The 27,773-nt window shown below is 46.2% G+C and overlaps 1 protein-coding gene across 27 annotated transcripts; it reads left to right on the top strand.

The window, feature by feature from the left end:
• On the top strand, nucleotides 1–27,773 carry TPM1 (tropomyosin 1). Of its 27 annotated transcripts, none has more exons than XM_053889008.1 (10): nucleotides 8–227; nucleotides 1,018–1,143; nucleotides 1,345–1,470; nucleotides 13,374–13,507; nucleotides 15,588–15,705; nucleotides 17,010–17,080; nucleotides 17,337–17,412; nucleotides 18,362–18,424; nucleotides 18,688–18,757; nucleotides 20,173–20,255. In XM_053889008.1, exons 1-10 carry the CDS (start codon nucleotides 114–116, stop codon nucleotides 20,253–20,255), a joined length of 981 nt encoding a protein of 326 aa, XP_053744983.1. In that variant the 5' UTR covers nucleotides 8–113. The 27 variants fall into 27 exon arrangements, with proteins under 27 accessions (XP_053744981.1, XP_053744975.1, XP_053744977.1 ...); XM_053889007.1 differs by lacking the exons at nucleotides 17,337–17,412; nucleotides 20,173–20,255 and adding exons at nucleotides 17,843–17,918; nucleotides 26,888–27,773 and having other exon boundaries at nucleotides 13–227; XM_053889009.1 differs by lacking the exon at nucleotides 17,337–17,412 and adding an exon at nucleotides 17,843–17,918 and having other exon boundaries at nucleotides 14–227.

The following is a 27,773-nucleotide window of genomic DNA, read 5'->3' as shown; positions in this document are numbered from 1 at the left end:
TACATATCTGGGAGCAGCAGGCGGCTCCGCGCTCGCACTTCGGCTCGGCCGCCCCACCGCGCACTCGCCTCTCCGCTCCCGCCGCAGCCCCAGGGCCCCTCGCCGCCGCCACCATGGACGCCATCAAGAAGAAGATGCAGATGCTGAAGCTCGACAAGGAGAACGCCTTGGATCGAGCCGAGCAGGCGGAGGCCGATAAGAAGGCGGCGGAGGACAGGAGCAAGCAGGTCTGCGCCTCCCCGGCCCTGCGCTCCCCCCGCCCTTCACGGTGCCCCCGGGCCCTGAGCGCCTGGCACCCCTTCCCGGCCGCTCACCCCGAGGACAAGGGGAGCCACTCCCCACCCCGCCACTCCTGGGAGGCCGGGGACGCGCAGCTGAGAAGGGGGAGGGGAAGAGCAAGACTCAGGCTTACGCTAACTTTTTGGTCTCGTCCGGGGACGTTTATTTCCCTCCTCGGCTTCCCAGAGCCCGCGAGGTCTTCTCGACTCCTAGAGACACTTGACTCTCAGGATCGGGGATCAGTGTTGGACCGGAGTGGGGGGGCGAGCAGGTTAGGGTGAATCGAGTCCAGAAAGTGTTAGAAGTTCTTCTGGACTTTTGACTGGAAAGAATAAAACCTTCAACTGGGGTAGAGCCTGAGCAGGGGGAAGGGGCAGGGAGGTGGAGGTGGGAGCGGGGGGGGGGGGGGGGGGTCGAGTCATGAAGTTTTTTCCTAAGAACAAAGATGGAACAGAATGGAGAGTACGGCCCGAAAGCCAGGGAGACTGGGGCGTTTTTCTGCATCCGCAGTGGTGGACTTGAGCGCGCTGGGACCTCGTCCCGCGGGAGGTGGGGGTGCAGGGTGGGCCACAGTGCGGTTCCATATTCAGGAGAGAAGAGGTTACTTAGAGACCCTTGAACCCCGAGTCGGCAGCGCCCCAAGCCGAGGGGCCGCAGCCAACCAGGCGCTCGTGTGTTGTGTGTGTCTAACACCCGGTCCGTGCCGGCCGCCCGCGCCCGCCCGCCGCTGCCCCCCAGCTGGAGGACGACATCGCGGCGAAGGAGAAGCTGCTGCGGGCGTCGGAGGACGAGCGGGACCGGGTGCTGGAGGAGCTGCACAAGGCGGAGGACAGCCTCCTGGCCGCGGATGAGGCCGCCGCCAAGGTACCCGGGGCGCGCGGCGCAGCACGGCGCACGAATGGCTAACTCTGTCTCTCTCTTTCTCTCTCCCTCCCTGTCTTTCCCTCTCTCTCTCTGCTGTCCCTGTCCTTCTGGTTCTGTGCACCCACACCCCTCCCCCGCGGGATCACGCTGCCTGCTGCACCCCACCCCCACCCCTCCCCGTCCCTCACGGCCAACTCCCAGCTGGAAGATGAGCTGGTGTCGCTGCAAAAGAAACTCAAGGGCACCGAAGATGAACTGGACAAATACTCCGAGGCTCTCAAAGATGCCCAGGAGAAGTTGGAGCTGGCGGAGAAAAAGGCCACTGACGTAAGTGCACGCACACAGTATCTCCCTCAACTCCTGCCCAGTGGCCACTCTGAGGTCACCACAATGGCCAAGGGGCAATGGAGGAGGGTCACCTCTTCCTGCTGGACACCCGCACACAGCCCTGACATGGCCCAGAGCACTGGATGCTGCCTCAGACTTCTATTGCACACGTTCATTTATACTTCATCCACTCCTCTCTCTTTTTCTCCTTCTTTCCCCCACTCCTGGGGGTGGAGGTGGGTGGGTGAGAAGCTGGGAGTGGAGTGGCTGAAATTGGATGCTGGAGGTGAACCTTGCCTCCCTGGTGGCAGAAAACCTCTGCGGTGTCATCACCAAGGTTTGTGCAAACAGAATGCCTAGTTTACTTTCTTTCCTTTGCAGCCTCTGGTGGGTGGGAATGCCTGGTTTTCAATGGTGAGTCTAGTCAGGGTACAGAGGGCCTGGTCTCTAAATTGAAGGAATGACATGGTGCTACTTTTACTTAGAAGGCTGAGCTTGATGTTGGGGTGCAGAGACACTTGAGGCCTCCTTGCTCACTAGGGAAGCCTTAATCCAGCCCTTAAGATCTGCCTGGGAAGATGATACTTGCTTGGGTCTGCAGTCTGACAGCACTAGATCCTGAAAGTACCCTGGGAGTTATATATAGCTCAGTGCTTTATATGGTATAGTGAGCTAACTGCCCCCTGCCCCTCCTGCTTGCCCCACCCCCACCTGTCAGCCTTCTGACAACCACCACATAGTTTCAGGGGTGATGCACACACTGCAAAAACTCTACCAGCACTTTGTCCATTGCCCTTTGGAATCTTTTTAGCTGAAGAGCTTGTCTCTTCTGCTCCATAAGTCAAGCCAAGCATTAGATTTCCAAAGGAACGACTTCTTTTCACACTGTTGGATTCCATTGTAGAAGCTCATTAAGGCTAGAGGCCCAATTAGGAAAGAATTCCTTGGGAAGTTAGTAACAATTCCAAGAATGTATGAGCACCGGGGAAAGCTGTGCCCAGAAGTTGAACTACCAAGCACAATGGCAGAATTTTTTGTATGAGAGTAAAATGCAAATTGCTGGAGGGTCTTGGGCCTTGAAACCAGTAATGGCTTTTTGTGGCGTGAAAGGCTTAAAATGTAATCTCCAAGCATGCTTTGCAAATGGGAAATCCAGACATAGGACATTTAGAATCGACCAAAAAAAAAAAAATTCTTTTTTCAATGAACATCAAGATTACTGGAAATGGGGTTCACAGAAGCACTGACTTAGCTAAAACATTAAAGCTACAAACTACCTGGCTTTAGAAAAAGAGCCAAAAAACACATATAACTCTGTGTCTGCTTTGTATAATGTAGATCATATGTCTGCTTCGTGTAAGGCTAAATGGAGGATGTCTGTCTCCCCCAAATTCTCCAGCAGGACGTTTATTTAGCTTTTTCAAAAGAGCCGCTGATAGATCAAGGAGAGATATTCCTTATAAGGAAAAGAATGCAGAGAATTTGAAAATAGCCTAGTAAGACTGAAGGAGAAAAAAGCAACTACAATTCTTAAAGGGGGAAAAAAAAGATCATAATTATTGTAACTATGTAGTGCTATCATGTCTTTATTGAAAAGTTTTGTTTAAGGGAGCTTTGGAATGAAGTGGGGCAGAAGTGGATGAGGATATTTAAAGCCACCTTGGTGGAGGCGGGGTTAGCAAGGGAGGGAGCTTTTTGAAACTGTGTTTTGGTTTCCTACTGGAAAACTGTCGCTAATATGGTACTTTTTTTTTTTTATAGTAGATTGATTATTGAACTTTTAAGATATTGTAGGTTGTTTGGAATGTGTAGGGATGTTGAAGAAGAACATTTGCAAAGAAACGCTATATTTAAAGTGATTTCCTAACAAAAATAATCAAGAGCTAAGGAGGAAGAGACCGATATCACTAAAGAAAGCGGGAGATAGGAGGTCAGCTTCCTGAGGTAGAATCATATTACATTTGGAGTTAGGACATTTCACTGTCATTACTCACCAATTTAAAAACATTTTTACATTTTCCTACTACTTAAAACCTTTTTCTACATATTTACCAATACTTTACAAATTTTATTCCAAAAGAAGGGTCTTCCTAGCTTAAAAGATTGTAATTCACAAGGTAGCAAGCATCCTGATGGTTTTCTTTTGAAACTTTTGGTGTTCCACCTAAATGAGGCTGAATGGGATCAAAGGCTCCATTTTTTCTCTGGCCCCCAACCCCTTCCCCAATATTGTGATGTATCTGATATTTGCAGTATGTGAGTCTTTATTCCTTGCAGATCTTTGCTTCCTAAATCAGTGATTCTCAACCTTATGTAAACAGAATCTCCTAGGGAGGTTTTAAAAGCCCAAATCCAGACTGCACCCCAGGCCAATTAAATCAGAATCTCTGGGAGTGGAACTCACGCATTAGTATTTTTTAAATGTGCACCCAAAGTTGAGAACTGTCCTAAACTCTTGTATAAATGACATCAGCATTAAAATGAACTCACCTAAAACTGTCTTTCCCAGGTATTTGAAAAGCAGGACATTAAGTCATTAGTTGGCTGCTTTAGAGCACTTGCAAGTGTCCAGTAGTTTCCCTGGCGCCCCCTTCCTCCACCTTCAAAGTTGGAGGCCCACTGTCGGGACTCCTCTGGGGGAGGAGTTGTAACCTCCCGCCTGACCAGATGAACTGTGTGGAAACAAAGCGAGAGGCTCCACCTACAGGGCGTGAGGGCACATGCTGAGGTTTGTGAGAGTCTCAGCGGAGACTGTGACAAAGTCCATAGAAAATGAATCAGGAAAGCAAAGGAGGTTCCTTGTCAGGGCTTTGGAGAAGGAGGACGGGGTTGTCAAGTATGTTTTTGTTCTTCATTATTCCCACACTTAAATACATCAGGAATTGACTTGAAGGGCCTCCTGTGAAAAAGGTGAGGAAGAAAGCCATGAGATTTGGAAGGCATTTAAAAACGCAGCCCAAATGGGAGAATTGGCAGAGGACGGTTCCCAGAGTTTGGGTTTTCATCCAGCTGTAGCCAAAGGCTCTCATAGTGTTCTGTAGCCTTCATGGCTGTGCCTTTTAAAGGCATCTCAGTCCAGCCCAGAATTGGTCAGATTCCAGAAGATCTCTGAGGCTGATCTAAAACCAGAGAAGCTTGTAAGTTATAAGGGACCCGTGAGATGATTGTTTTTATGGAAAGGGAAGTGAGCCCCAAAGAGGTTCGTGGCCCTGAGAACACAGCCCGTGATGGGCCCCCACCTGACTCTTAAGGCAGTGCCTGCATATTTATTCACTAAAGCTATCATTTGAGTTAACTATGTACAATGTATTGTGCTAGGCACTTTGTTTTATTTCATAGATCTCACCACAGCCCCATGAGGGAAGTACTGCTATTAATTCCACTTTTATAGATGAAGCCCAGAAGAGTCAAGTTACTTGGCCAAAGTCAACAGCCAGGAGAGATTCTAGAAGCCGGATTCTAACCTACCTAGGAACGCTGCATTTAGAAAGGTTTAATCAATATGTTAGGTTTAATCAAGGTTAATGCAATATGTTAGTGGTTTTCACTTCGTGAGTTTAGTGAAAGAGGAAGGTTGTTGTGATTAGGATCTTGTGTGCTGTAGTTCTTTATAACGAAGAAAGGTCCTGGGGACACACTCAGGCCCCAAACTCCTCCACTCAGCTTCTCTCTTGGGCTTGGGAATTCTGAACTCCCGAGTGCGAACTCCCGCCGCCAGTAGGCGGCACCACCGCCCTTAGCAACCAGGTCCGTTACCCGGGGTCACCACGGAGCCAAGGAGGGGCGCTAGGAATCGCAGTAAAATCCCTGGCGCGCTGGCCTCCCTCCCGGCCGGGCCCAGCTCTCCAGGTGTCCCAAAGCGAGTCCACCACCTCCGACAGCCCCGGTGCCGCGAGCATGCGCAGTGTCTCACGCGGGTTGCATATTCCCGGGGTCCGTGGCGCGCGCCCCGCCCTCTGTGCCCGCCCCCGGCGCTCGCGCACCCGCCTGCGGTTCGCCTGCGCCGCCCGGGAGACCGCCACTTCCGGGCTGGTCCTGGGCCGCTGGGGGCGCCGCCGTTGCGCGGCGCGGCCTGGGCGGGGCGGCCGGGCGCTCAGGAGTGCGGCTGCGGCAGCGGCGGCCGGAGCGCAGCAGCCGGTCTCTCCCACCGCAGTCCGCCGGCCAGACCGCCGCCGCCCCGCGCGATGGCCGGGAGCAGCTCGCTGGAGGCGGTGCGGAGGAAAATCCGAAGCCTGCAGGAGCAGGCGGACGCCGCGGAGGAGCGCGCGGGCAGCCTGCAGCGTGAGCTGGACTACGAGAGGAAGCTGAGGGAGACCGTAAGGGACCCACCCATTGCCCACCTACCCCCACCCAGAGGCGCCTCCGCCCCAGTTGGGCCCACAGAGCTGTGCAGGGCCCTCCAGAGCCCACCTACCCCTGCCCCCACGCCTCCAGGGGCGCACCTGGCGCACCTGGGGCAGCTGGCGTCGGACTCTAGGGAGGGGCCCTGCCTATTCCTTTCAGCCCTTCCTTCCCATCTTCGCTGGTTTAAAGTAAAAGCCCCGAGGGGAAGCAGGAGTGGTGTTGAGAAGGTTCTGGAAGCAGCGCTTTCCCAGAAAGGGCTCTATTTTGGGGTTATTCGCGTTCGGCCCGGGTGTCTCGGGTCCCTCGGGATGTGCACTTTGCGCTGCTGGCATTATTTACTCGAAGGGTGGGGAGGGAAGAGGGAAATCCTTTTGGAAATCCGTTCCTTTGGAAAGGGGCGCTGACAGGGAAAGTCTGGGGCACTGCCAGACTTTAGGGCCGGGGGATGCTAAACTCCACCATCCCCGTTGACCATTGGTTTTCTTTGTGGTGGTTGAGACATTGACAGCGCCGGGCTCTGACATACATGTATGTATGACATGCATAGTATGAGACCGCTTACCTTTCCCTTTGTATTAACCATCTCTCCTCCCTAGTGGTCATATACAGATATTCCTTTGTTACCGAGTATTGAGAAGAGTTGGCTACATGTCAACGATCATTGGGTGTATTCTCTTGCCGGCTTCCCCCTCCCCCATGTTGAATGTAATACCTGGCTTCCTTCCTTTCTCCTAAGGCAAATGTATCCAACATACAGGAACAGGATTTCAGAGGTAGCTCAGGCATTTGCTATTTGTTGATTTTCGAGTGTGTGTTTTAAATCAGGATACTCAAACACCTTGGGAATTTTATGACAAGCATAATATGGTGTCCAGCTGTGCTTAATACGGACCCATTCTTCTGAGTTGAGTAAATCCTACCGGTTAGGCGTTTGTAATGGCAATATGGCTGGCTGCAGAAACTTCAATACCTGTTTTGCATAAAATACATAGAAACAAATGGGTCCTCCTAGGAGGAAGGCCTAACTAGAGGAAATTTGGCGGAAAATACAGACAGGAATCAGGAAATTAATAAGAAAGACAGTTTTCTTGAGAACAAGTCAGCAAAGATCCCATTGATGTGTCTGAATTTGACAGGGCAATAAAATGATTCCAGTTCTCTCTCTGCCTGGCTAACAGCTGTCCTTGAACCATTAGAACTAATAGAACATGATGGATAAGAATGAGAACTCTGGACCCAGACTGCCAGGATCTGAATTCTGGCTTCTGCTACTTACTCCCTGTGAGATGCTGGGCAGAATGACTTCTCGTTCTTTCAGATCCCTAACTCTAAAATGTGGATAATAATAATACCTACCTGTTGAGGTGGCAAAAGGAGTTAGTATGTGTAAAGAAATTATAGCAGTGTTTGACACAACAGAGTAAGTGCTAAATGTCAGCTGGTATTAAAACTGCACAGCACTTGGCTTTGTTCTTTGCTCCTTTGCCTTCAGTTCACCACCTATTCAAAGGGTCTTGAAAATGGCCTACTCTTTTCACTACATGTCAAAGCACTGCATATAAATGCTTTTAACCGATATTTTTTTTTTTTTTTTTCCTTTTGGGAACTTGATGGAGAGAGGATGTGGGCAGACTGGAGGAAATGTTTGGTTGAGGTGGCATTAGTGGTGGAAGTGAGTAGATAGAGCTCCCCTTACCCTCCTCAGAAAGGGAACATGTAGTCCTCTGCAGGAGAGCCTTCTATAGACTAGACTCCTGTCCTAGTGTTTGATGTTAGACACAGAAGATTAATTTTATGAAGGGCATATTGTTACTTTTATACATGTCTTCTCTTTTGTACATCATTTTTCTAACGGTAGTCTTCCTGGGCCTGCTGGCTAAAGATGATGCTTTCATTCTTTTCAAAGCTTTGTGTTTAAAGTGGTTTAAATAGTTTGAATTTTTTGGAAGTAATTTTGAAAACACTCTATCCAGGTTGATTGGACACAGAACTTTTTTTTTTTTTTTTTTTTTTTTTGAGAGGGAGGGAGGGAGAGAAAGAGAAAGAAAGAAAGAATCTTAAGCAGACTCCACGCCTGGGGCAGAGTCTGGTGACACAAGAACTGGATCTCACAACCATGAGATCATGACCTGAGCTGAAATTAAGAGTCGGGTGCCTAATTGACTGAGCCACCCAGGCACCCCAGAACCTTTTAAGATAGCAGTTTGAGGACTGAGTCAGAAGAGACCATTGCAGATTGAGAGTTGTTCCTAACTTCTGCAACTGTAATTTAGAGGGAGTTAATTTAAGGTGGTCTCTTGGTAGTTGTCAGACATAGCTGTGAGTTAAGCTAGCAGTCAGTTTCTCTTAGCCACAAGGATACAGGTTTAGTGACAAAATCATGAGCCGCTGCAAGAAATACTTGACTGGAGAGTTGTCCCTAAATTCTGATTCTGAAAAGTTCAGATGTACTGTAGTTAATTGGCCCTCTTAGGCTAGTACTACCTTGGAAAACTTGGTTATCCCTTATTTCCTACTGGTTTGTTTTTCCAGGGTGTGTGGGCCCTTCAAAATGTTGGAATGAGGATACTTTGCTTGATATAATGATTGACTCTAGGTCTTGTGACACACTAGGGTTTTGTGTGTTTTTTCTTATTATCAAAGGAAAGAGTAGCAAGAAGGAGCCAGTCTTTCCTCCTTTCTGGGTGGTATCCAGCAAACAACGAGACTTAAAGTTGTATCCTATAGGTTCTCAACTAGTAATTTTATTAAATCATGGGAAATAACCAATTAACAGAAATCCCCTGCCCTCTCCCACTTTCAAGTTGGTAAATAGCTCTGAGACCAGGAAACTCAAAAGAGTGCGCTTTGTGTTCACACTGGCAACCCCAGGCTGGCAATAACTGGAATATACACTCATGATTTCTGTCTTCATATGTAGGCAAGGCAAGGGCACTACAATGCCCTGTTCATGTCCGTTCTCCCTCATTATACAAATATGCCTCATGAATTATAGGCCTTGGCACAGATAGAGGAGGTTGTGTTTATCTATTATCCATGGGAGTGCCCCTTAATGTCATCAGTGGTTTTTTCCCCTTTCCTTACCATATAAGGGCAGAAGTTTAACTTGGCTGTAGTCACTTGGTCTTACACAGCAAGTTGGGTGAAACCTTCGCCGTATAACTACAGTTTGCATGAAATAAAAATGCCTGACCTTTGGTCATCCCATGTTCCCCTCTGGTTCAGGCAGGACTTTGAAAACATATTCCAGAGGATCATTTCTTAGGATATAATGTTACTCTCCTAGTTACTATTGACTGTTTTAACTAGAATACTTTTTTAAAGTAAAAACCATTGCTATTTATATTTATATATATATATATATATATATATATATATATATATATATGTATATATGTATATATATAGTTGGCCAAAACATCTGGATTTCATGAAAATGTAGGCATCATAAAAGTTTGCTGTCAAATCTGATTTGGAGTAATAGTTTGCTGTGTTGAAGTGGCCCTGCTACCCTTGATTCTGTATAGTACCTTGTTGAGGTTGGGGGAGCCGTGTGCCCACCCTTGTTTTCCATGTAGGTAGCTGGTACCTTTGGGTTGGGTGCAGGACAGGCCAGGCACAACTGCAAAGTGCCTGCTGGCTGTTTAACAACAGATCTGCAGGAAGATAATTGGTAGCCTTTACTAATATAGCAGTCTCTTTTCTGAGTAGCTCATTACATGGTGGGACACAATAGCACTTTTGAAGTAAAAGAAACTAGCATCCCAAACTGAAAGACTCCACCAGCAGTTATCAACACATTTTTAGAAGAAGCCAACCCAGCGCACTAAGGGTGATTTCCATGCCTGGAAATGATTTGCGTCTGGAGTCTTGACCCTTCCCACACTCCTTGTTGTTTATATGTGCTTTTTAAATAACAGATGCTCATGTGGCTGGGGACTTGTACTGGCAGAGGTAACCGAAGGTTAAATCTTAGGTAGACTACCCAGGTTCTGTGATGAAGGAGCCTTAGAAAATACCTAAATAAACTTCAGAACTTAGAAAACACATACCAGAAATAAAAGGCTAGTGAAGGTAAGAGCTAGAAGCCTTTTGAACAGAGCATAATCCAAAGCACACACATATATTCATTCAATTATTCATATTCTCTCTCTCTCTCTGTCTCTCTCTCATACACACACACACACACACACACACACACACACACACACACGTAAAAATAAGAGTAAGAAGTTTCCTTAATTAATTTATGGACTTAAACTTGAGTTGCAGGGACCGAAACAAAATTGCGACCCTCCCAGTGTGGAACGGCCTGAGAAGCCAGTGGGAGTCCAGGTTTTTCCCAGGGAAAGCTTACGTGCAGATAGACGTACCCCAGACACTGCTCCCAGGTCCCAGCTGTAGCCTACAAGCACCTTTGCCCGTGCTGCTGTGAAAGCTCAGGGGCAGCGGGTGTTGGCTTCCCAGCTTGAGGCCAGATGCTCTGTGTCTACCTGTGAGGTGTCACCCATGAGTGCTACTTGGTGAAGTTTTCAGTGGAATACCATACCTTATCTCTGAAGGGACGGAGAGGGCTTGTTTAGTGGATGCTATGCAGTGCAGTAACTGTTCTCCTAGGCCTGTCATCAAAGCCTCTCTGTCACATGGGGAGTTGCGTTGAGAGAGGCTATAGGGGACTTGCCACTCTAACATAGGAAGAGAGAAGGTAAGAGGTAAGAACCACCAATTCCAGGGCTGCTGTGAGATCCCTGGAGGCCATGAGAAGTGGCCGAGCCCACACACGAGGACCCAGGCAACTGGGGTTTTAGTCTTGTCTCCCACTGATGTCAGTATGGCCCGAGCAGGGTCAGCACTGTGGGTCAAAGCTCCCTCTCTCCTTTCTTTTGAAAGGAGAGCTGGAAGAGTGGTTCCCACAGGATTTGCCAGCTTCTTTGGATGGTGGGGCCGGGAAGGTGGAGGGATGGAACAGGTTGCGTATTTATGTTGCAGATGTCTGCCATCCCCTCTGACCTCCTGAATCAGAATTTCTGGGGATGGGGCCTGGAAGTTTGCATTATTAATACGCATCTTCTAGGGGATTCTGACACTCAGCCAGTTGTGGGAACTGCTGGATGATGCCTAGAGACTCTTCCAGATAAACAGGTGAGACCCCATTTTGTGAACCAGCCACAGGTCTGCTGTGTGCACGGTCCTGGCTCCTAGAATGGACCTCTGTTCCCAGTTGTTGCTTGGGGGCCCTGTATGAGGCCCTATATAGTGCCAAGAAGTCGAAGGTTCTACGACACGCTCCTGGGAAATAGTGACATTTACGTTTCAGGGTCCAGAGCTAAAGGAAGGAGTGGTTAGAGTGAGGGGCAATAAGAAGGAAGCTATGGATTGACGGGGGCCGCTTAGGCAGGGAGATCTTGTGTGCAGAGGCAGGAATGAGCACGGCGGCATGGTCTCCTTACTCTCCATGCCCCGGCCACATGACAAGCTGGGGACCTAGACTGCCCTGCCACCCGGAAGGTCCTTTCCCCAGAGCATAAACCCTGTTCTTTCTATGAGTACAAAGTCCTCAGGGTTGGGGCCCAGGTGAAACACAGAGCAGAACCTTAGAGTGTGGTGGCTACAAGAAAACATTTTGAAAATCATGTTGACATTTCTCTGGCCATAGCACCTGTAACGAAGATACTTGCCTTCATATTCAAAATAATAACGAAAGGTGAGGAATACTTTCAAGTGTATGACCTAGACATTCTACTAAGGTATTTTTGGTTTTGCTCTTCGTTTTTGTTTTCAGCTTTCGGAGTTGCTTGTTTCCTGACAACCCCCCACCACCATGCCCCATTCATAAAAGGAATAGAATTGTGTTAGAAATGGAAAATACAAAAAAAGTGAACAAAGCTGACCTGACCTTAATGTATAGTTCCTTCCAATTTTTAAGAAATAGGGCTAGAACGACAGTTCCTTTTATGTAAGAAATGCATTGTCCCTATTACCCTCACTCCTCCTCTAGAAAAAAAAACATACTCATTGGCCGGTCAGACTTAGCAGAACCCATTACTAGCTGTGCACCCCTAAGGATTTACTTTGTGGGCCTATATGGATGCAAATTGTCCTCCTCAGAGCCATTTCCCATTTCTCCTTTTCCCTGTCTCCGTCAGCCTGTTACTACTACATAGTTAATTTTCGTCGAGACAAAAGTGTATTTGAATTTTTTATAAAGAGTCCTTCACCATGGTTGGAGATGCCCTAATAACTTCTCTTTCCCAGACAAAACTTGGCATTTAAAATTTTACAAATCCAGAGGAGCAAAGAGCTGAACATTCTCGTATTCATTTCATTCAAGGCCATAATCACAGCCTCTCACTACATGTGCCTTTCAGACTGAGTACGTCAGGAGTCCATGAGCTAAGAAAGTTGCTTTTGTTTAAATTATTTATTTTATTCAGTAGACATTTACTGAGCCCATATTCTTTCTGTGCAGAGAACTATGATTGCTTACATGTAGGAAGCTTCCAACTGAGTAAAGCACACGGAAATATGGGTAGAACTGGCATGCCTTAAGTATGTATGGTAATTTTTAGAAAACTCTAAAGTGGTGTCCTGAAAACCTTCTCACCCCATGATAAGCACACATTCACAGTGGCTGCAGATGAGGAAATGGTACCTGATTAGTAAGTTCTCTCTTTGACTTCCAGGCATAGTATTGAAACAAACACCAATGCAAGTGTATGTAATGGATCATCATAGACTTGCAAGTGTTCTGAGGCTCACAGTAAAAAGTGTTTATAATAGCAGCTAATCGTTGCATCCCCCGAAAAGTAACATCTTAATTTAGATACAGATACTAAATAAAAATAGTATCTGTACTGCTTTCTCCTAAGGAGTTTGAAACTTTTCTTGTAACAACCTTGCAAGAAATGCCAGTAAGCTTATCTCAAGAACACTTGGGAAATTTGTCTTGGCCCTGTTCCAGCCTATGACCGAGTTCTCCTAAAGGGGTTACTGAAACGGGAGTGGGGGAGGGGCGGTTGTGTCTGTATGGCATATATTTTAGAAAGGCTGAGTTTTTAAATACTTTAGTTCCTTTCAAGACTCCTTTGAGAAAGTAGCCAGGAGGAAGGAGAATGCAGACTCCTGAGTCTGGTTTCCGGCTGGGCTGCTCTTGTCCTATGTGGCGGAGCCTTGGTAGGTCTTGTCTGTGCCCAGTGCTCGAGTCCCCTTGAGTGAGATGGCCGTAATGAAGCGCCCCTTTAGCAGTCAGGGGGACCCACTGTGGAGTTCTGTGGAAGAAAGGAACCAAGTAAGAGAGCACTTGGTAACGGTCCCTCTCTCCACTGAGAATGGTGTGTGTGGACTTAACACACGCGAGTGTGGACGTTCACTATATAAATCAATGTAGCAGTGTCTTCGAGAACTCTGGACTTGACCAGGGCGTGTAATGCACTTAGAGGTAGCTCACCACACGGCCAGGCTTCCTGTCAGAAATCGGTGTTTCTGGCTCAGCCACTTCCTGTAGGCAGTGCCCTCACTTTCTCTCCCAGTCTGAAATGCCTTTCACTGTCTCTGCCTAGGCTGAAGCCGATGTAGCTTCTCTGAACAGACGCATCCAGCTGGTTGAGGAAGAGTTGGATCGTGCCCAGGAGCGACTGGCAACAGCTTTGCAGAAGCTGGAGGAGGCCGAGAAGGCAGCAGATGAGAGTGAGAGGTGAGGGTGCCTCTCCCAGCCCACCTTTCTGCACAGGCCTCTCCTCCGGGTGGAACAGGAGGGCTTCTCTGATCTTTGGGGCTTCACAATTTTACAGTGCCTTGGTGGGATCGTCTCCTCAGTTGATCCCAGGTATAACTTTACTAGGTTTGTTCCTTTAACGTTTAGTGGAGCCCCTGTGTACAAAGCACTGTTTGAAATCCCAAGGTTACAAAGAAGAAAGAGCTCCTATTCCTGCCTTCATAGAGCTCATCATCCAGAGAGGGAGATGGACCTTTAAATGAGAAATGCTAGGGATGCCTATTGGTTCTTTCATTCTTGCTGACCACAGAGCAGTTAGACATTTCCAAAAGATAAACTTTATTTAAAATACGCCAAGGAGACTGGGCCCAGATAAATGAACCATGCACTATCAGTTGTCAAGTAACCAGCAAATTGGTGGAAGAGGAAGCACAGATAAAACAGAAATATTATCTGCAAAAGTAAATTGTTTTGGACTTAGTAATGTTGGTAAGATACTGGTGCACATGTAAATATAGTCGGATAGTCGTGTATTCAGAACCCACTCCCTGTAACCTGGCCCCACCTGATTATTACTCCAAGATACAGTTTTGTGGTAGTAAAGGAATACCATGGCCATATAGCCCAGCACAACTCCGTGTATTCTAGAAGTTGTTCAACTGCTCAAGTTAATGTATTCATATTGCATAGAAGCGTTCCAAGAAAGACTGGACTGGAGAGTTCTCCTGCTTGGAAGCATGACAGAGTAATGTGGTGGCTCAGAACACTGGGAGTGTGCATCGGTGCTGTGGCCTGGGCAGGTGAAGGCAATCCATCATTCTTTCCATTTCTCCTTCTCTGATAGAAGTGAGTTTCTGTCCACTCACTCCGATAGAAGTGAGCACCCTGCCACCATGGGTAAAGAGTGATTTCAGCCTTGAAGATTAAAGAAGCATTTAAGTTGAAGTTTCCAGCTCCTTATTCACTGCTGCTTATTGTTTCTTCCCTAACCAAGAGTTTTGGAATTCCTTAAGATGACTCATCATCTTTTACCGTGCACACATGCCAGTGGTTTTGTGGCTGATTCTTCCTGAAATATACTTGCCAGTAAACGTAAAAGGCAATCTGGCAATGTTAGACTTTGTAGGAAAAAAAGGAACTCAGAGATCACTTACCCCACTCCCCTCTTTTTACAAATGAGAAGACAAGGGCTCAGAAGTTGATGGGGCCTGCCCAAAGTCTCACGGCGAATTTATAGACAAGCCAAGAATTTTAGTCTTCTGATGCATCCTGTAGTACTTCATCATCCGAACTGCCTACTTAGATTTTGGTAAACGAATCCCATTTCATTTTATTTTATTTTTATTTTTTTAATGAATCCCATTTTAAAATGACTTATTCCATAAAACCGTAATACATCCGACAACAATTTACATTTTCGAAAACTTAACACTGTGAGACCCAGAGACAGCACAGACGATGGCATCAATCTCTCTGTCAACACCTCTATTATGTAAGAATTCTCTTAAAGGCAAAACTCACAGTTTTTCATCTAAAGTATTAGGTTGACCCATATGAAGTTGTCATTTTTGTAGGTCTGACATAGTCAAGTGTCAGCAGCGTCACATGGTTCGGTCTAATGTTTACGTTTGTGACTGATGGGGTGAGAACAGCTACCTTCTTTGTAGGAAGAAGTACACGAAGACAGATTTGTTTTTGTTCTAACTAGGAAGAAATCTCATTATTTATATAGCAAGTAAAGCATGTTGGCTTTTCCTGTTTCCATGCCTCCCAGTTTCAAGCAGGATCCTGACGTGGTACCTTTCATTTAACATTAGATCCCTGGATAGCTTCACCAGTATCGAAAGTGTGAGGTTTCGTTCACAATAAACAGAGAAGTGTATGTCTTTTTCTTCCTTCAGCTCTGGAAACTCTTGCTTCATCGTTTGGAAAATAAAAGCAGCCCTGTGCTCTATTTTGGTCTGCCAGTTACACCAAGCCTCACGGACCAGTGCAGCGCAGTGTGGGTTTACGGAGGTCTCCTCTAAACCTTGGGTCTTCTGCTTGTCTTCCTTTTCAGAGGCATGAAAGTCATTGAAAGTCGAGCCCAAAAGGATGAGGAGAAAATGGAAATTCAGGAGATCCAACTGAAAGAGGCCAAGCACATTGCTGAAGATGCCGACCGCAAGTATGAAGAGGTCAGATCTTGGGGCCCAGAGCCTCACAGACTCCCCTGCATTGGCCTGGGTGGGGGCCAGGAAGCAGTGCTTACAGCCTTGCGTTCTTCAGTGAAACGATCTGCTTCCTTGGTGGAAATGGGTGGTTTTGAGAAGCAGATTCCCTTTGTCTCCAGAAAACAGTTCTTATTTGATCCTGCTGAGGCATCCCAGTCTTGATCATGAAGCCAGGCCGTAGCACTGAGAAAGACCAAAGCTTCCCCTGCGATATCCCAGCTGTGCAGCCCCCAGACAAGGACAAAAGACCTTTGGCCAGGAGAGAGGAGAGTTGGGCCTCACTTGTGGAAAGAACGTCTCGTACTGTCACCGTGCAGGCGGCTCTTCCTGGTGTGATTCACCTAACATGATCCAGTTCAGGCAGCATAGGGACACAGTCCATGCACTAAAGTCCGTGTAGATTCAAGAGGCCCTTTTCAATGTGTCCTCTCTTTTCAAGGTGGTAGAATCCTGTTATCAGGATAGGTTCACAGGTGAATCAGCTTCTGGCCATGTCTCCATGAGAACAACTTCCTGTGATAACAGCTAACATGACTGTTGCTTTAGTTTTATCTTAATGTGTCACGGCTGTCTTGAAATGGCATTGACACTCCTTTTTTCTATTATTGTTATTTACCACCATCGTTATTCCTATTATTACTTCCAGGTTACACTATGCCTGCTACTTTTGAAATGCTTCAAAGGATCCCTTTGAAGCTCTCAGGTCCTTTCCTCTGCTAAATACAGAGTTGACTCCATTAGTCATCTTACCAGCTCATCTCAAGTTAGCTTCTCTTGGTATCCTGTTGTCATTTTTAACCTCCTCCACAAAGAGGAGGTTGAGGTACAGAGCTCTAAATTGATAGAGTTCTCAGGATTATTTTCAGTGGTTTTTGGCAGCCCCCACCTTCACAGCATCGGATGCATCTTGTCTCACCATTCTGCTATTTTCAAGATGGTGAATTTCCTCTCTCTCCCTTCCTGCACACTTGGGCTGGCTGCCCTGTAATTAAATGGACTTCACCTGAGTCAGACTTAAAGTCAGACTGCCTCCCCCAAACGAGCGACTCTGAGTGTTTGTGAGCAGAAGCCTCTGGTCTGCTCTCCCCTGGCCCTCCGGGTAGCGAGTTGCTTCTCTCCCATCCACGGGAAAGAGGGTCATCTCATTTGTCGATAAGAACTTCTAGGGGCCGGTGGAGCCAGTACCCACCTCCGTGTCCTGCCCCCATACTCAAAGCTTGCTGGCCCCATGGTATGTGTGTGTGTGTGTTGTGTTTGTCCTGCTACAGGTGGCCCGTAAGCTGGTCATCATTGAGAGTGACCTGGAACGTGCGGAGGAGCGGGCTGAGCTCTCAGAAAGGTAAGCGGGCCCCGTGCCGGTCTGCTGTGTGTGGGGTGCTACAGAGCAGTGACTAAACAGCATGACCTTCTGGCAGCTGCACATTGACCTGTTTCAGCTCCGGGCTCCTCCTGTGCTCATCCGACATGGATGAGCTGCGAGTACGGAACACGGAGGACTTGTGTGGGGTGTCAGTATGAATGCGTGTATCACTGCATGCCTTACCTGCACACTGATTTTGAGAATGGCCTTGTGCATTTCCTGTGTCCACTAACAGCCAAGTTCGACAGCTGGAAGAACAATTAAGAATAATGGATCAGACCTTGAAAGCATTAATGGCTGCAGAGGATAAGGTACTGATGGCTCATGTGTGGTTTTAGGTTTAACTGCAACCCAGACGCCTTTCAGCTTCCAGTGTCTACTGGTTCGTTCGGTATAACGACACCCTCTGCTGTCTTCTGTCTTGCTTTAAGTGCTTTCTTTGGGTCCTTTAAACTCCTTTGTTTTTCCTTCAAAATGCTCTTTGGTGCAGCCAAAAAGAAGCCAAATTATCATACTCCAAAATTACCGGATTTTTGTCACCCTGCCTTTCTGCTGGCGCAAGTTTAAGGAGGCAGTGTCCTCGGCACAATTGAGTTCTTTAATACCTGATGATTTGGCTACTTTAAGGCAGCCCTTTGTTCTCTGGGACTCGGTTTTCATTTTTTCCCATCCCTCTCCTTTTTCTCTCCTCCTTCCTTGGGCTTGTCTCCCACCCTTTCTGCCTCTGATCGAAAACATTAGCAAATGTGCCGAGCTTGAAGAAGAATTGAAAACTGTGACGAACAACTTGAAGTCACTGGAGGCTCAGGCTGAGAAGGTAGGCCAGGAGCATGGTGTGGGGGAGAAGCATCTTTTAAGAGCTGCTCGAAAGACCCATCCTTTTTCTCTTCTGAGGCCCTGCTGACGAAAGCATATTGTTTAGCAAATGGCATGATTTTGAGGTGATTTCCTGATGATTATTGGATAACAGATTCTCTTTTTTAATAAAGAACATCTTTTATGTCGAGTGTGTGACTCGTCTATAACAATTCAATTTAAACCAAGTGCCACATGGCTAAGTTATCTTGTTCTTATCCCGTGTAAAACAATAGGCAAGAAAACAGAGAATGTATTGTAGTGTGCCATTTGATACCAGAGGCTCCGTTACCTCCTAAGGGATCCTCAACATCTGTTGGCTGGGCTGGCGCTTTCTTTGTATTAGAAGACCTGAGTATAGAGTGAGCCGTAGCCTGACATCTGGAACGCTCTTTCTAATTACAGTACTCGCAGAAGGAAGACAAATATGAGGAAGAGATCAAGGTCCTTTCTGACAAGCTGAAGGAGGTAATACTATGAGTGTTTTAGAGGAAGCCAACTGGATTTTAAATGAGTCCATTTGTATAAAGCTGGTCAGGGCTTCTTCATTTCAAAAGTATGGTGATCCAGTGGTGTTGGAGTTAGTGCGCTGTGCTAGTGACTGACTGAAGTGTTCAGACCCGTTTTATGGGTGCTGTGCTTGATTTTGATTCTCTAGTTTTCCCTGTATTTGTAGCTCCTAGAAATGTAAAACCTCCCGATTTTGACTAAAATAAATGGAATCGTTACAGGCTGAGACTCGGGCTGAGTTTGCGGAGAGGTCAGTAACTAAATTGGAGAAAAGCATTGATGACTTAGAAGGTAAGATCTTAAGTTTTGTTTTTAATTTAGTCCTTATGGTTGAAAACTGACCTGGCGGAACACTTTGCCAATCCAAGTGCATCCTCCTGGATATACTTCTTTGCTCTTGCACCTTCTTCCTGCCTGTCCTTTGGGGTTTTCATTCTGTGGCTCTTAAACTCTTGGACCTGAGTCCTCTGCTCTCCAGATGACTGTTAGCCACCAGATGAGGCACATCTCTTTGTAAGGGCAGATGCCATCCAGCTTTCCTTCACACTGTGCAGAAGTGGGGCAGGTTTATTTGTTGTTGTTAGGTGAGAATGACTTAGTGTATTCTCTGCTTATTGATACCTCCTAATTGTCAGAGTGGCATGGATTCGTTTTTAGACACAACTCGTCTTCCAAGTGTGAATTCAATGTAACAGTTGGGTTCTTGTGGTTTTAAGTCCTTAATATTTTGGTAAATGCTCTATATTCTGAAAGGGGGGGGGGGGTGGGGGTAATAGGACATTGTGTTTTGAGATTATGTTCAAGCCTTTCTCCCCTAAGATATTTAGGTTTTTGTTTTAGTAACACCTGCCTTTGTCTCACGGAAATCCTAAATGTTGAACTCTGAGGCTCGTGAAGGGTCAGCTATGAAAAGGAAAGAAAGGAGAATGCATAGAATATACAAGAAAGGCAGAAGGGGCTGGCGAAGGCATCCAAGCTAGTGGAGAAGAGAGAATGACAGGTGGTTGTAAAACAGTCTGCCAAAGTGCAGCAAAGTGTGAAACCTTCATCGCTACAAAAACTAAATTGCAGACTTGGCAAGAGCCCCACCATAAACGTGTGGCTGTCCTCGCTTTTCAAACCTCGTGGGCCAGTAACAGGGTAGGTTAGTGAGAAGACCAAAGGAGTAGCTCACAGGACACTAAGAAACCGACATCCCAGTGGTCTGGTTTGGTCAGGAAGTCAGTGGCTTGAAGGCGGAGCCAGATAAGGATTTCAGAGTCACAAATTGTCCTTCCAAAACACTGCCCTTGGGAATTTTTTCCACTGTTGAGAGTTGCAGATGGCTGACTACTCCAGTGGAATTAAAATATAGCTATAGAAAGGAAAGCTATTCTATTACCTACCCAGGAGACGGCCTTCTGTGGTTGTATTCAGGGTGTAACATGATTTACTGAGAAACCAATCCTATTTGTTATGATTTTTCATATTGAGTCTTTCTTGTTTTATTTTCTAATGGGTTTTGTTCTTTTTGTTTTTGTTTCAATTCATTTAAAAACAAAACGCACGCCTCCTGCATTGGCCACCTGCTGCGGCATCACTTCCTTCATGCATTGCCCTTTTCTTGCTGCTGTGTGGGGATGGTGTCCGTGCCACCCTCGCTCACCCTCCATCTCTTGATCACTCTCCATGCCCTTGCACCTCTGCCTTCCACTTCCTGGTCATAGACGAGCTGTACGCTCAGAAACTGAAGTACAAAGCCATCAGCGAGGAGCTGGACCACGCTCTCAACGATATGACTTCCATGTAAATGTTGATCCACCCTGCCTGCTCACATCCGTGCCCTCACGCTAATATGATAAACTCACCACTGCTGCCTTCTATACCTCCAGAATCTCCATCTTCACACCTTTCTGTTTGCTCTCTCTGCATAATCTAGGATAGTTATTGTCTGCTCACATTCTACTAATAGAAGAGCCGAGTAGATTAAGTCAGTCTATACACATCATTTTCCCTTCAGAATGTGTTCATTTCATGATCTCTGAGCTAGATTGTCCCCACCAAGCAGTGAACTGAAATACGAATGGCTTGAGCACTACCCTTTTAGGAAATTAAACGAGGCTCAAGTAAAACTAGAAGGCTACGCAGTGGTGCAGGAGCTTCCCCGGAAATATCAAAGATCGGTTTCCCGAGATTCGATTAAATACAATAGGATCATTTTTGGTAAAAGAAATATACACTTAAGGAACCCTCAAGTGTCTGGTTACTGAGGATCTGAGAGGAGATTGATCCAGTACAGCCTAGGGATGGTTGAGAGATGATCTCTTCCTCACCTGTAAGAATTCTGGAGAGAAATGGTTCATCTGCTGAATAACCGAGGCTTTAATTTTCTGTGTTTAAATAAACGGCATTGAAATATTCACAGTGAACACCACAGCTGGTGTCAAAGAATTGGGATATGAGACACCGATTACACAGTATGAGTTAAGCAGTTAATGGCTCACCTTTAACTGTGTGAGGCAGTGAGAGAGTAGATACCTTGTTCACATGCGAACTTCGATCATACACAACTAATCCATGTATTGCTAACCCAACCTAAGCATTACACTTCTTCTGCCTCTCTAAATTCTAACTTGGAGTGTTCCACAGAGCGTTCTCTTCATTCTAATAATATAGCGCTGAATTCCACCTGAGCTCTGGAAATTTCAGACCCACCCATGTATGAACATGGTAGCGTAAAGAGTGTGGCATGTGCCTGCTGCCTTACAGGCTATAGAATTTCCACATCACCATTAGAGACGTGACTGTCGCCATGGAAAGTAGAGAGAATTCCATCCTCTCTTCCTTCGTTTGTAAATGCGGGGGTGAATCAGAACATCTGTCTCTAGGTCTTTTCTGGTGCTAAAATGTGGTGATTCTATAGGGAAAATTTGTGGCATCAAGAATGCTCAAATATTCTGAAAGGTGAGTTAGCTTAAAACCTGTTTTTGAATTCTACTCGTGGGCCTTCTTGACGATGGACCGTCACCCAGAGGGGCCTGTGCTGGCCTTGCGTCTAGACACGGGTGGGCGAGGAGGGACATCGTCCTGCAGGTGCGGCTGGCAGTGGGTTTTGCATGTCTGCTTCCTGCCTGGGTTTCAAGTGCTGCTCTCATCTGTTAGTTTGCTTTTCCTTTTTTCCATTGTGCCACTTTTTTTCTTTTTCTCCCACCTTTTCTCCTCATGCAGATAAGTTTCTTTGCTTCACTTCTCCTGAGACCCCTTCATCAAGCTGGCTGTCCCACCTCTCTGAGCTCTGCGGTTTGTCTGTTCTCCATCTGACCTGGCTCATTCTTTTAGCATCCTGCCTGAGAGCCAGGCACACTGCTTTCCATTGTACAGAAGCTCCTCATTTCAGTGTAAAATAAACACTGTGTAAGCTATTTCTGTTTGCTATTCTTTTTACTTCTTATTTATTGACATTTCAGTTTCAACAAAACTAAATAATAAATAAAACTACAAATCTGCTTCACACATAGGAGGCTTAGTTTTGGCTGCTACCCTTTTTTTTTTTTTCATTCTGAACATGAATATTAAAAGTTGGTAAAGCACTAGTTCCTCACTGGACTTTTAAAAAATGCTCAAGCGTGGGTCCCTCTCAGAGTTTTGGTTTCCAAAGATTAAAGAGTGGGGTGTTTTGTTGAGATTGTGATGGTGCTGGTGTATAGTCCTCACTGAGAACCCACACAGGGCACATTGCTTGTTGGAGTGGCAGGTGTGCCTTGAGCAGTGCCTTCCTCTGCCAGAGGTGTAGTTAGATGTGTCAGTGCTGAGTTGGCCCTGTTCGTGGGGCTGCAGCTAACTAACACAAGGCTCTGCCGAAGGCTCCACAGCCGTCCCACGCTGCTGGGACTTCACATACTGGAACTTGGATCCAGTGTTATTGAGATTATTGTTGATCCTCCTTTACAGCACAAAGAACAGTTAAAGATTTTTAAAAGTATGTTCATTACTTAGCCACCTTCATTTAGATCACGAGATGACATCTTAAGTTTTCTACATATGGTTACATTTAAGGCAAGATTCATTTTTGTGCCCGTAAGGACCTTATGTATTCTTTAGGAGGAGTTGTGCATACATAATCTTTGTGATAATAGCAGTTTTTTTTTTTCATTTGTAGTTGTTATTAAAGTATAACCATTAGGGTTGGTTCTTTTTTTGCCAGTGTAGTTAGTGGAAATTGTTCAGAATACAGTTTTTTTTTAAGTTTATTTATTTTGAGAGAGTGTGAGTGGGGAATGGGGGGAGAGAGAGAGAGAGAGAGAGAGAGAGAGAATATGAATGAATATCCCAAGCAGGCTCCATGCTGTTAGCACAGAGCCCAGCGCAGGGCTGGGACTCACGAACCGTGAGATCATAACCTGCGCTGAAATCAAGAGACGCTTAACTGACTGAGCCACCCAGGTGCCCCAGAATACAGTTATATTTTATTTAGGCTTCGCTATTTTTACTTTAAAAACAATGGTTAAGTGATTAAAAAAAATTTTTTTTAACGTTTTTTTATTATTGAGAGACAGACAAAGAGCGTGAGCAGGGGAGGCGTAGAGAGAGGGGGAGAGACAGAATCTGAAGCAGGCTCCAGGCCCTGAGCTGTCAGCACAAAGCCAACACGTGGCTCAAACTCAAAAACTGAGAGATCATGACCTTCGCTGAAGTCGGTGGCCCAACCAACTGAGCCACCCAGGCGTGCCAATGGTTAAGTGATTTTAAAAGAAATTGCAAAATTAGAACTTTAAAATGATGTGGATTTTTGTTTCTTAATTCCCAACATTTCTGCAGCTCAGCAGTCTGGCTCTATTTCTCCTGTGTTTTAAACGTGAGTGATCTTGATCTGTTTTTGTTAGCCTGAGAGTGTTGACATATACCACTATACTCAAATGTAGACAAACTGAAAATATTGTCAATTGCTCCACAAAGACATCAGGGTAGAGAAAAAATACTCTTTAAGAGGGCCATAAATTAAAGCATTTTAATACTGGTGTAGTAGACTTTTTAAAATTTGGAATCTGGAAGTCAGTGTCTCTCCCTTGAGAGTGTAAAAAAAGCCTTCTATAATTTCGTGGATTTTTTTTCCCCCTAAAGCTCCTTGGGTCTGCTTTTGACCGTGATTCCTGTCATATATTTTTTTAACTTCCTAGTAATAGAAGGGGGCCCTTCTCTGAGTGCCCCTACTCCCTGCTATAGACAAAATGACAGGTCTCCAAGTTCTGCTGAGCAGATGTGTAGTTAATTCTGGAGGCACATCTGTTTTGGGGGGGTGGTGGGGGAAAACTTTGCAGAGACTTTCACACTTTGTGTAAGTACATTCTACAAGGAGAAACGGGAAAATGATGCATTGGGAAGGCAAATCTGGAAGAGCCCCAGGAGGTAGGGGTGCACGAAAGGATAAATAGCACCTTGATTCTGTCAAGAAATTGCCGGTGTCCAGGTTTCTAGTTCACAGAGTCAGGCCATAGCTGCAGCTGCTTCAAGAACCTGGTTGGACCAAACAGAAAGCATTCCTGAGTCTGGGCACTAGAGGCTCCAGACATCTGGGAGGTAGGACAGGAGCAGAAAATACTTCTGAATGTAAAACCACTTCTGGTTCCTGCCCCCAGTCTACCCAGGCATGGCAGCTCCATGACAGCTGAAGTGGAGCAGGCCCAGAGGGGGATGTGGAGGGACAGCTGTCATTTAAGCTGAATTTACATTGACCTTCTGGATTCTCTAGGGTTTCTCCAAAGTTCTTTTATTCCAGCTTGGCCAAACCTGCCTGCCCGTGGCAATCGCCCCCCTGCATTAGCGGTAATATTGCCAGTGGGGTTTAAATTTGCAAACCCCAAGCATGTGTCCTTTGCAGGACACTGTGGAAGGCAGCGGACAGGTGGTGAAGAGCTGAGCCCAAAATGTTCTTTGCCCTCGATGAGCTGGCCATTTTGCTGGAAGGTAGAGGAGTGAAGAGAGCCCAAACTCCTAGATGGTGTATGTTTGGAGCTACCTGGAGGAGGTGACATTTGACCAGCGTTTTGAATATCCAGAAAATGAGGATGAGCAAAGAGGACAAAGTAGCAGACACTCCAAGCTAGAAAGCATAGTGCAACCTAGCATCTTCCCCATCTTCTGTCACTTCTCAGAGAAAGCTGACATAAGAACTGATTAATTTCCCGACACCCCTGGGGTCCAGAGGCTGGATGGGTTCGTTCTCCCTGGGGTTAGGATTGTCAGCTTTTCGAGATCGGTCGGTAGAATTTCTGGGTCCAGGTTGTCACTGTCATTTGAACCAGTCGTATCTCCTCCAACTTTTCATGGTAAATGCCAGGTTCTTGTCATTTCGGGGGCATCCCCTGGGCCATCAGATACAGACTGACACCTGTAGTTGGCCTCCCTAGCGCATGAGCAGATTAGACGCCAGTGTGTAAAACTGATGCTGTGCCGGTGGCCTTGTGGATGTTTGAGGTCTTGTCCGTGCTGTACGCCTCCATCTCGCGCCACACACGAACGCCATTCTCTTCAAGAAGTCGGCAAATGAATTTTACGTCACTTGTGCACGGAGACACGGGCTTCTTGTTGTGCTGTTTGAGTAATGTAGCACCCTGTGTCAAAACGACGAGAGGTCAGAGTGCACCCTGTATGGTGGTGATTGGGGGACCGACAGGGAGCTTAGTTCTGCATTTTAAGAGCTGAGTGCACAGGCAGCCGGGGGGTGGGGGGGGGGCCCTCCTGGTTCTGCCTGGGGGGTGGGGGGGGGGGCCCTCCTGGTTCTGCCTGAAAGGAGAGCCAGTCCCTGGAGCGCAAGTGAAAGGGGTTCCTGGAAGAGGTGGGCAAAATGGGCGGGTTCAAGTTTCACTGTAAGATCTCCACCATGACCCCCTGCCTTGGCTCCTCAGGCTGTTGCCAGGAACTGCATTCGGCTCCATTCACCTAGGGGTTTTAGTAAGGTGCAAGAGGAACATTCCCCCTCTCTCTTTCTTGCCCCTGTCACTCCCTTTCCCTCCCTGGCCACCAAGAGAGAAATCCTGGCTCATCCTGAGTCTATCAGGCCTTTCCCACCCATCCTTCCTGAGCACGGGACAGACGACCACCGGGTAAGGGTGAGCTGCTCGGCAGGTGACCTGAGGGATCTCTGTTAACTCCTTCACCACGTCTGGCTAACCTGTCTTCCTTCTGCCTCTTCTCTTCTGCTAACCTGCTTGCTGACCTGTACAGATCAACTCTACCAGCAACTTGAGCAAAACCGCCGCCTAACTAACCAACTAAAGCTGGCCCTGAATGAGGATTAAACTTAAGTGGGAAAGAACTTGGGCTGAATTCTAGGAATGGAGCCCATGGGCAGGAAGTCCAGGACTGCCATGCCTTCAACTAATAGGGCCGACAGCACTTGTTCTCTGCAGAATCGTACATGGAGGGAGTTAGCAGAAAGGCTGGCTTCATCTGCGTCTTTCTTCCTCTTATAATCTGGAATAATTAAGTTCTCTTTAAACCCAAAACTGCTTTTATGGTAAAGTTATGTGTATGTATATGGATCAGACATTTATAACAATCAATCCAGCAATCGCAGTTCTTCTTGTTTGAACTGATACAGAATGGGGACCAAAAATTGTTTTCTGTTTCCCACAGAGAATGAGTTCTGCCTAAGTTAGAAAGCCAAAGCCAAGGAGTGTGTAACTATATACGTATACATATTGTATATGATGCAATATATAATATATATATATTGCTATTACATATTCATATTCCTAACTTCTTAATATCTGGTATAGCGTTTGATTAAATGTACCTATGCTTGGGCAAAATAGCTTTTGAAAACAGGAGCTCATGTCAGAAGTCCCTGATTGTCTAAAAGGTATGCTTTTATTCCGTCTAATGGTGTTGTTGGAATCTGGTGAGAATGTCATGCTAATAATAAATATAAGAATAGTAAGAGAATGTCCTACTGAAGTGTGCATGAAACTTGGATATTTTTTTTTAATGAGCAACAGAAATAAATCATTTTAAAAGTTGTCAGAATACCGACTTATATCATCTCTGTCTTCTGTGTTAAACACAGCTCCCAGATCTTTAACTGCCTGTAACTCAGAAATGTCTGCCATAAGTAACTTAGTGCTGCAAGCACCGTCGCTGTCCCCGTGGCATACGGCCGGGGGACCTTCACCAAGCCCCACCCGTGCTCTGTTCCGAGTGGCCTGTTGGTGGAGGTTCCCCCGACTGCTCTGTGAGAACCTGCTGTGCCTCTAGTCCCTTTGGGTCAGAGATGTCTTCTCCCTTTGTAGGTCCTTGTCTGGAAATGAGCAGTATCTTACAAGCATGCCTTGTCCTAATCATCTCATCTTTGTTTGTGACTGATGTTTGCCTGCCTAAATGTACAAACCGCCTCTGTGTCCAAAGTGCAGCTATTCATGACTTAATTTTCTAATCCCATCACAGAGAAAGTGGCTCATGCCAAAGAAGAAAACCTTAGTATGCACCAGATGCTGGATCAGACTTTACTGGAGTTAAACAACATGTGAACCCTCCTTAGCTGCGACCACACTCTTTCATGTCGTTTTGTTGTCGTTTTGTTTTGTTTTGTTTTGTTTTGTTTTGTTTTGTTTTGAAACACCACGCTTACCATGAAACCCCTTAAACGCATTTTTATTTACTTTTACACTGTCACAGAAACATCCACAAGATACCAGCTAGGTCGGGGGTGGGGAAAACACACACATACACACAGACAAGGCGAGCCCATGGCAGGGCCGTAATGACTTAAATGTGCCATTTCCCGGGTTGACGTTGCCACACTTAGTAGAGAGTTTTGCAACACAGTATACTCAGCCAGTCTAGGAATCCTCACTAAAGCAGAAAGATTTCCACTCAAAGTGCCAACGATGTATTCAACAGGAAGGTTAATGTTGAAAACGCAATCAGGTGTGGATTGGTGCTACTTTAAGCAAAAGGTCCCACTGTGGTCTTTCGTTCAATATTGTACAATTTAGAATCCTGTCCGACACTAATTTATTTTGTCTTGAGTTTTATTATGAGATGAGACTGCGGATCCGGTATGCCTGAATTCACTAACGCCAAGGGTTTGTAAGGCACGCTGCTCTTTTAAGACTTCTAGGGCCTTCTCATTGGCACACCTGCGGCTCATTACAACTTGTAGGATAGCATTCGATGTGGACTTCCACTCTCCATTTCTCCATGTTCAAGTGAAAGATTTAGGCACTACGTCCAATTGGTAAAGAAAAATCATTTTCTTAAGAGTTATAACTATATGTAAACATTGTATAATGGTATGGAATAAAATGCACATTGTAGGACATTTTCTAAA

Source organism: Panthera pardus, unplaced genomic scaffold, assembly GCF_024362965.1.
Source record: "Panthera pardus isolate Hobbes unplaced genomic scaffold, ASM2436296v1 HiC_scaffold_24, whole genome shotgun sequence".
NCBI lineage: Eukaryota > Metazoa > Chordata > Mammalia > Carnivora > Felidae > Panthera > Panthera pardus.
This window is presented reverse-complemented; position numbering and strand designations above follow the sequence as displayed.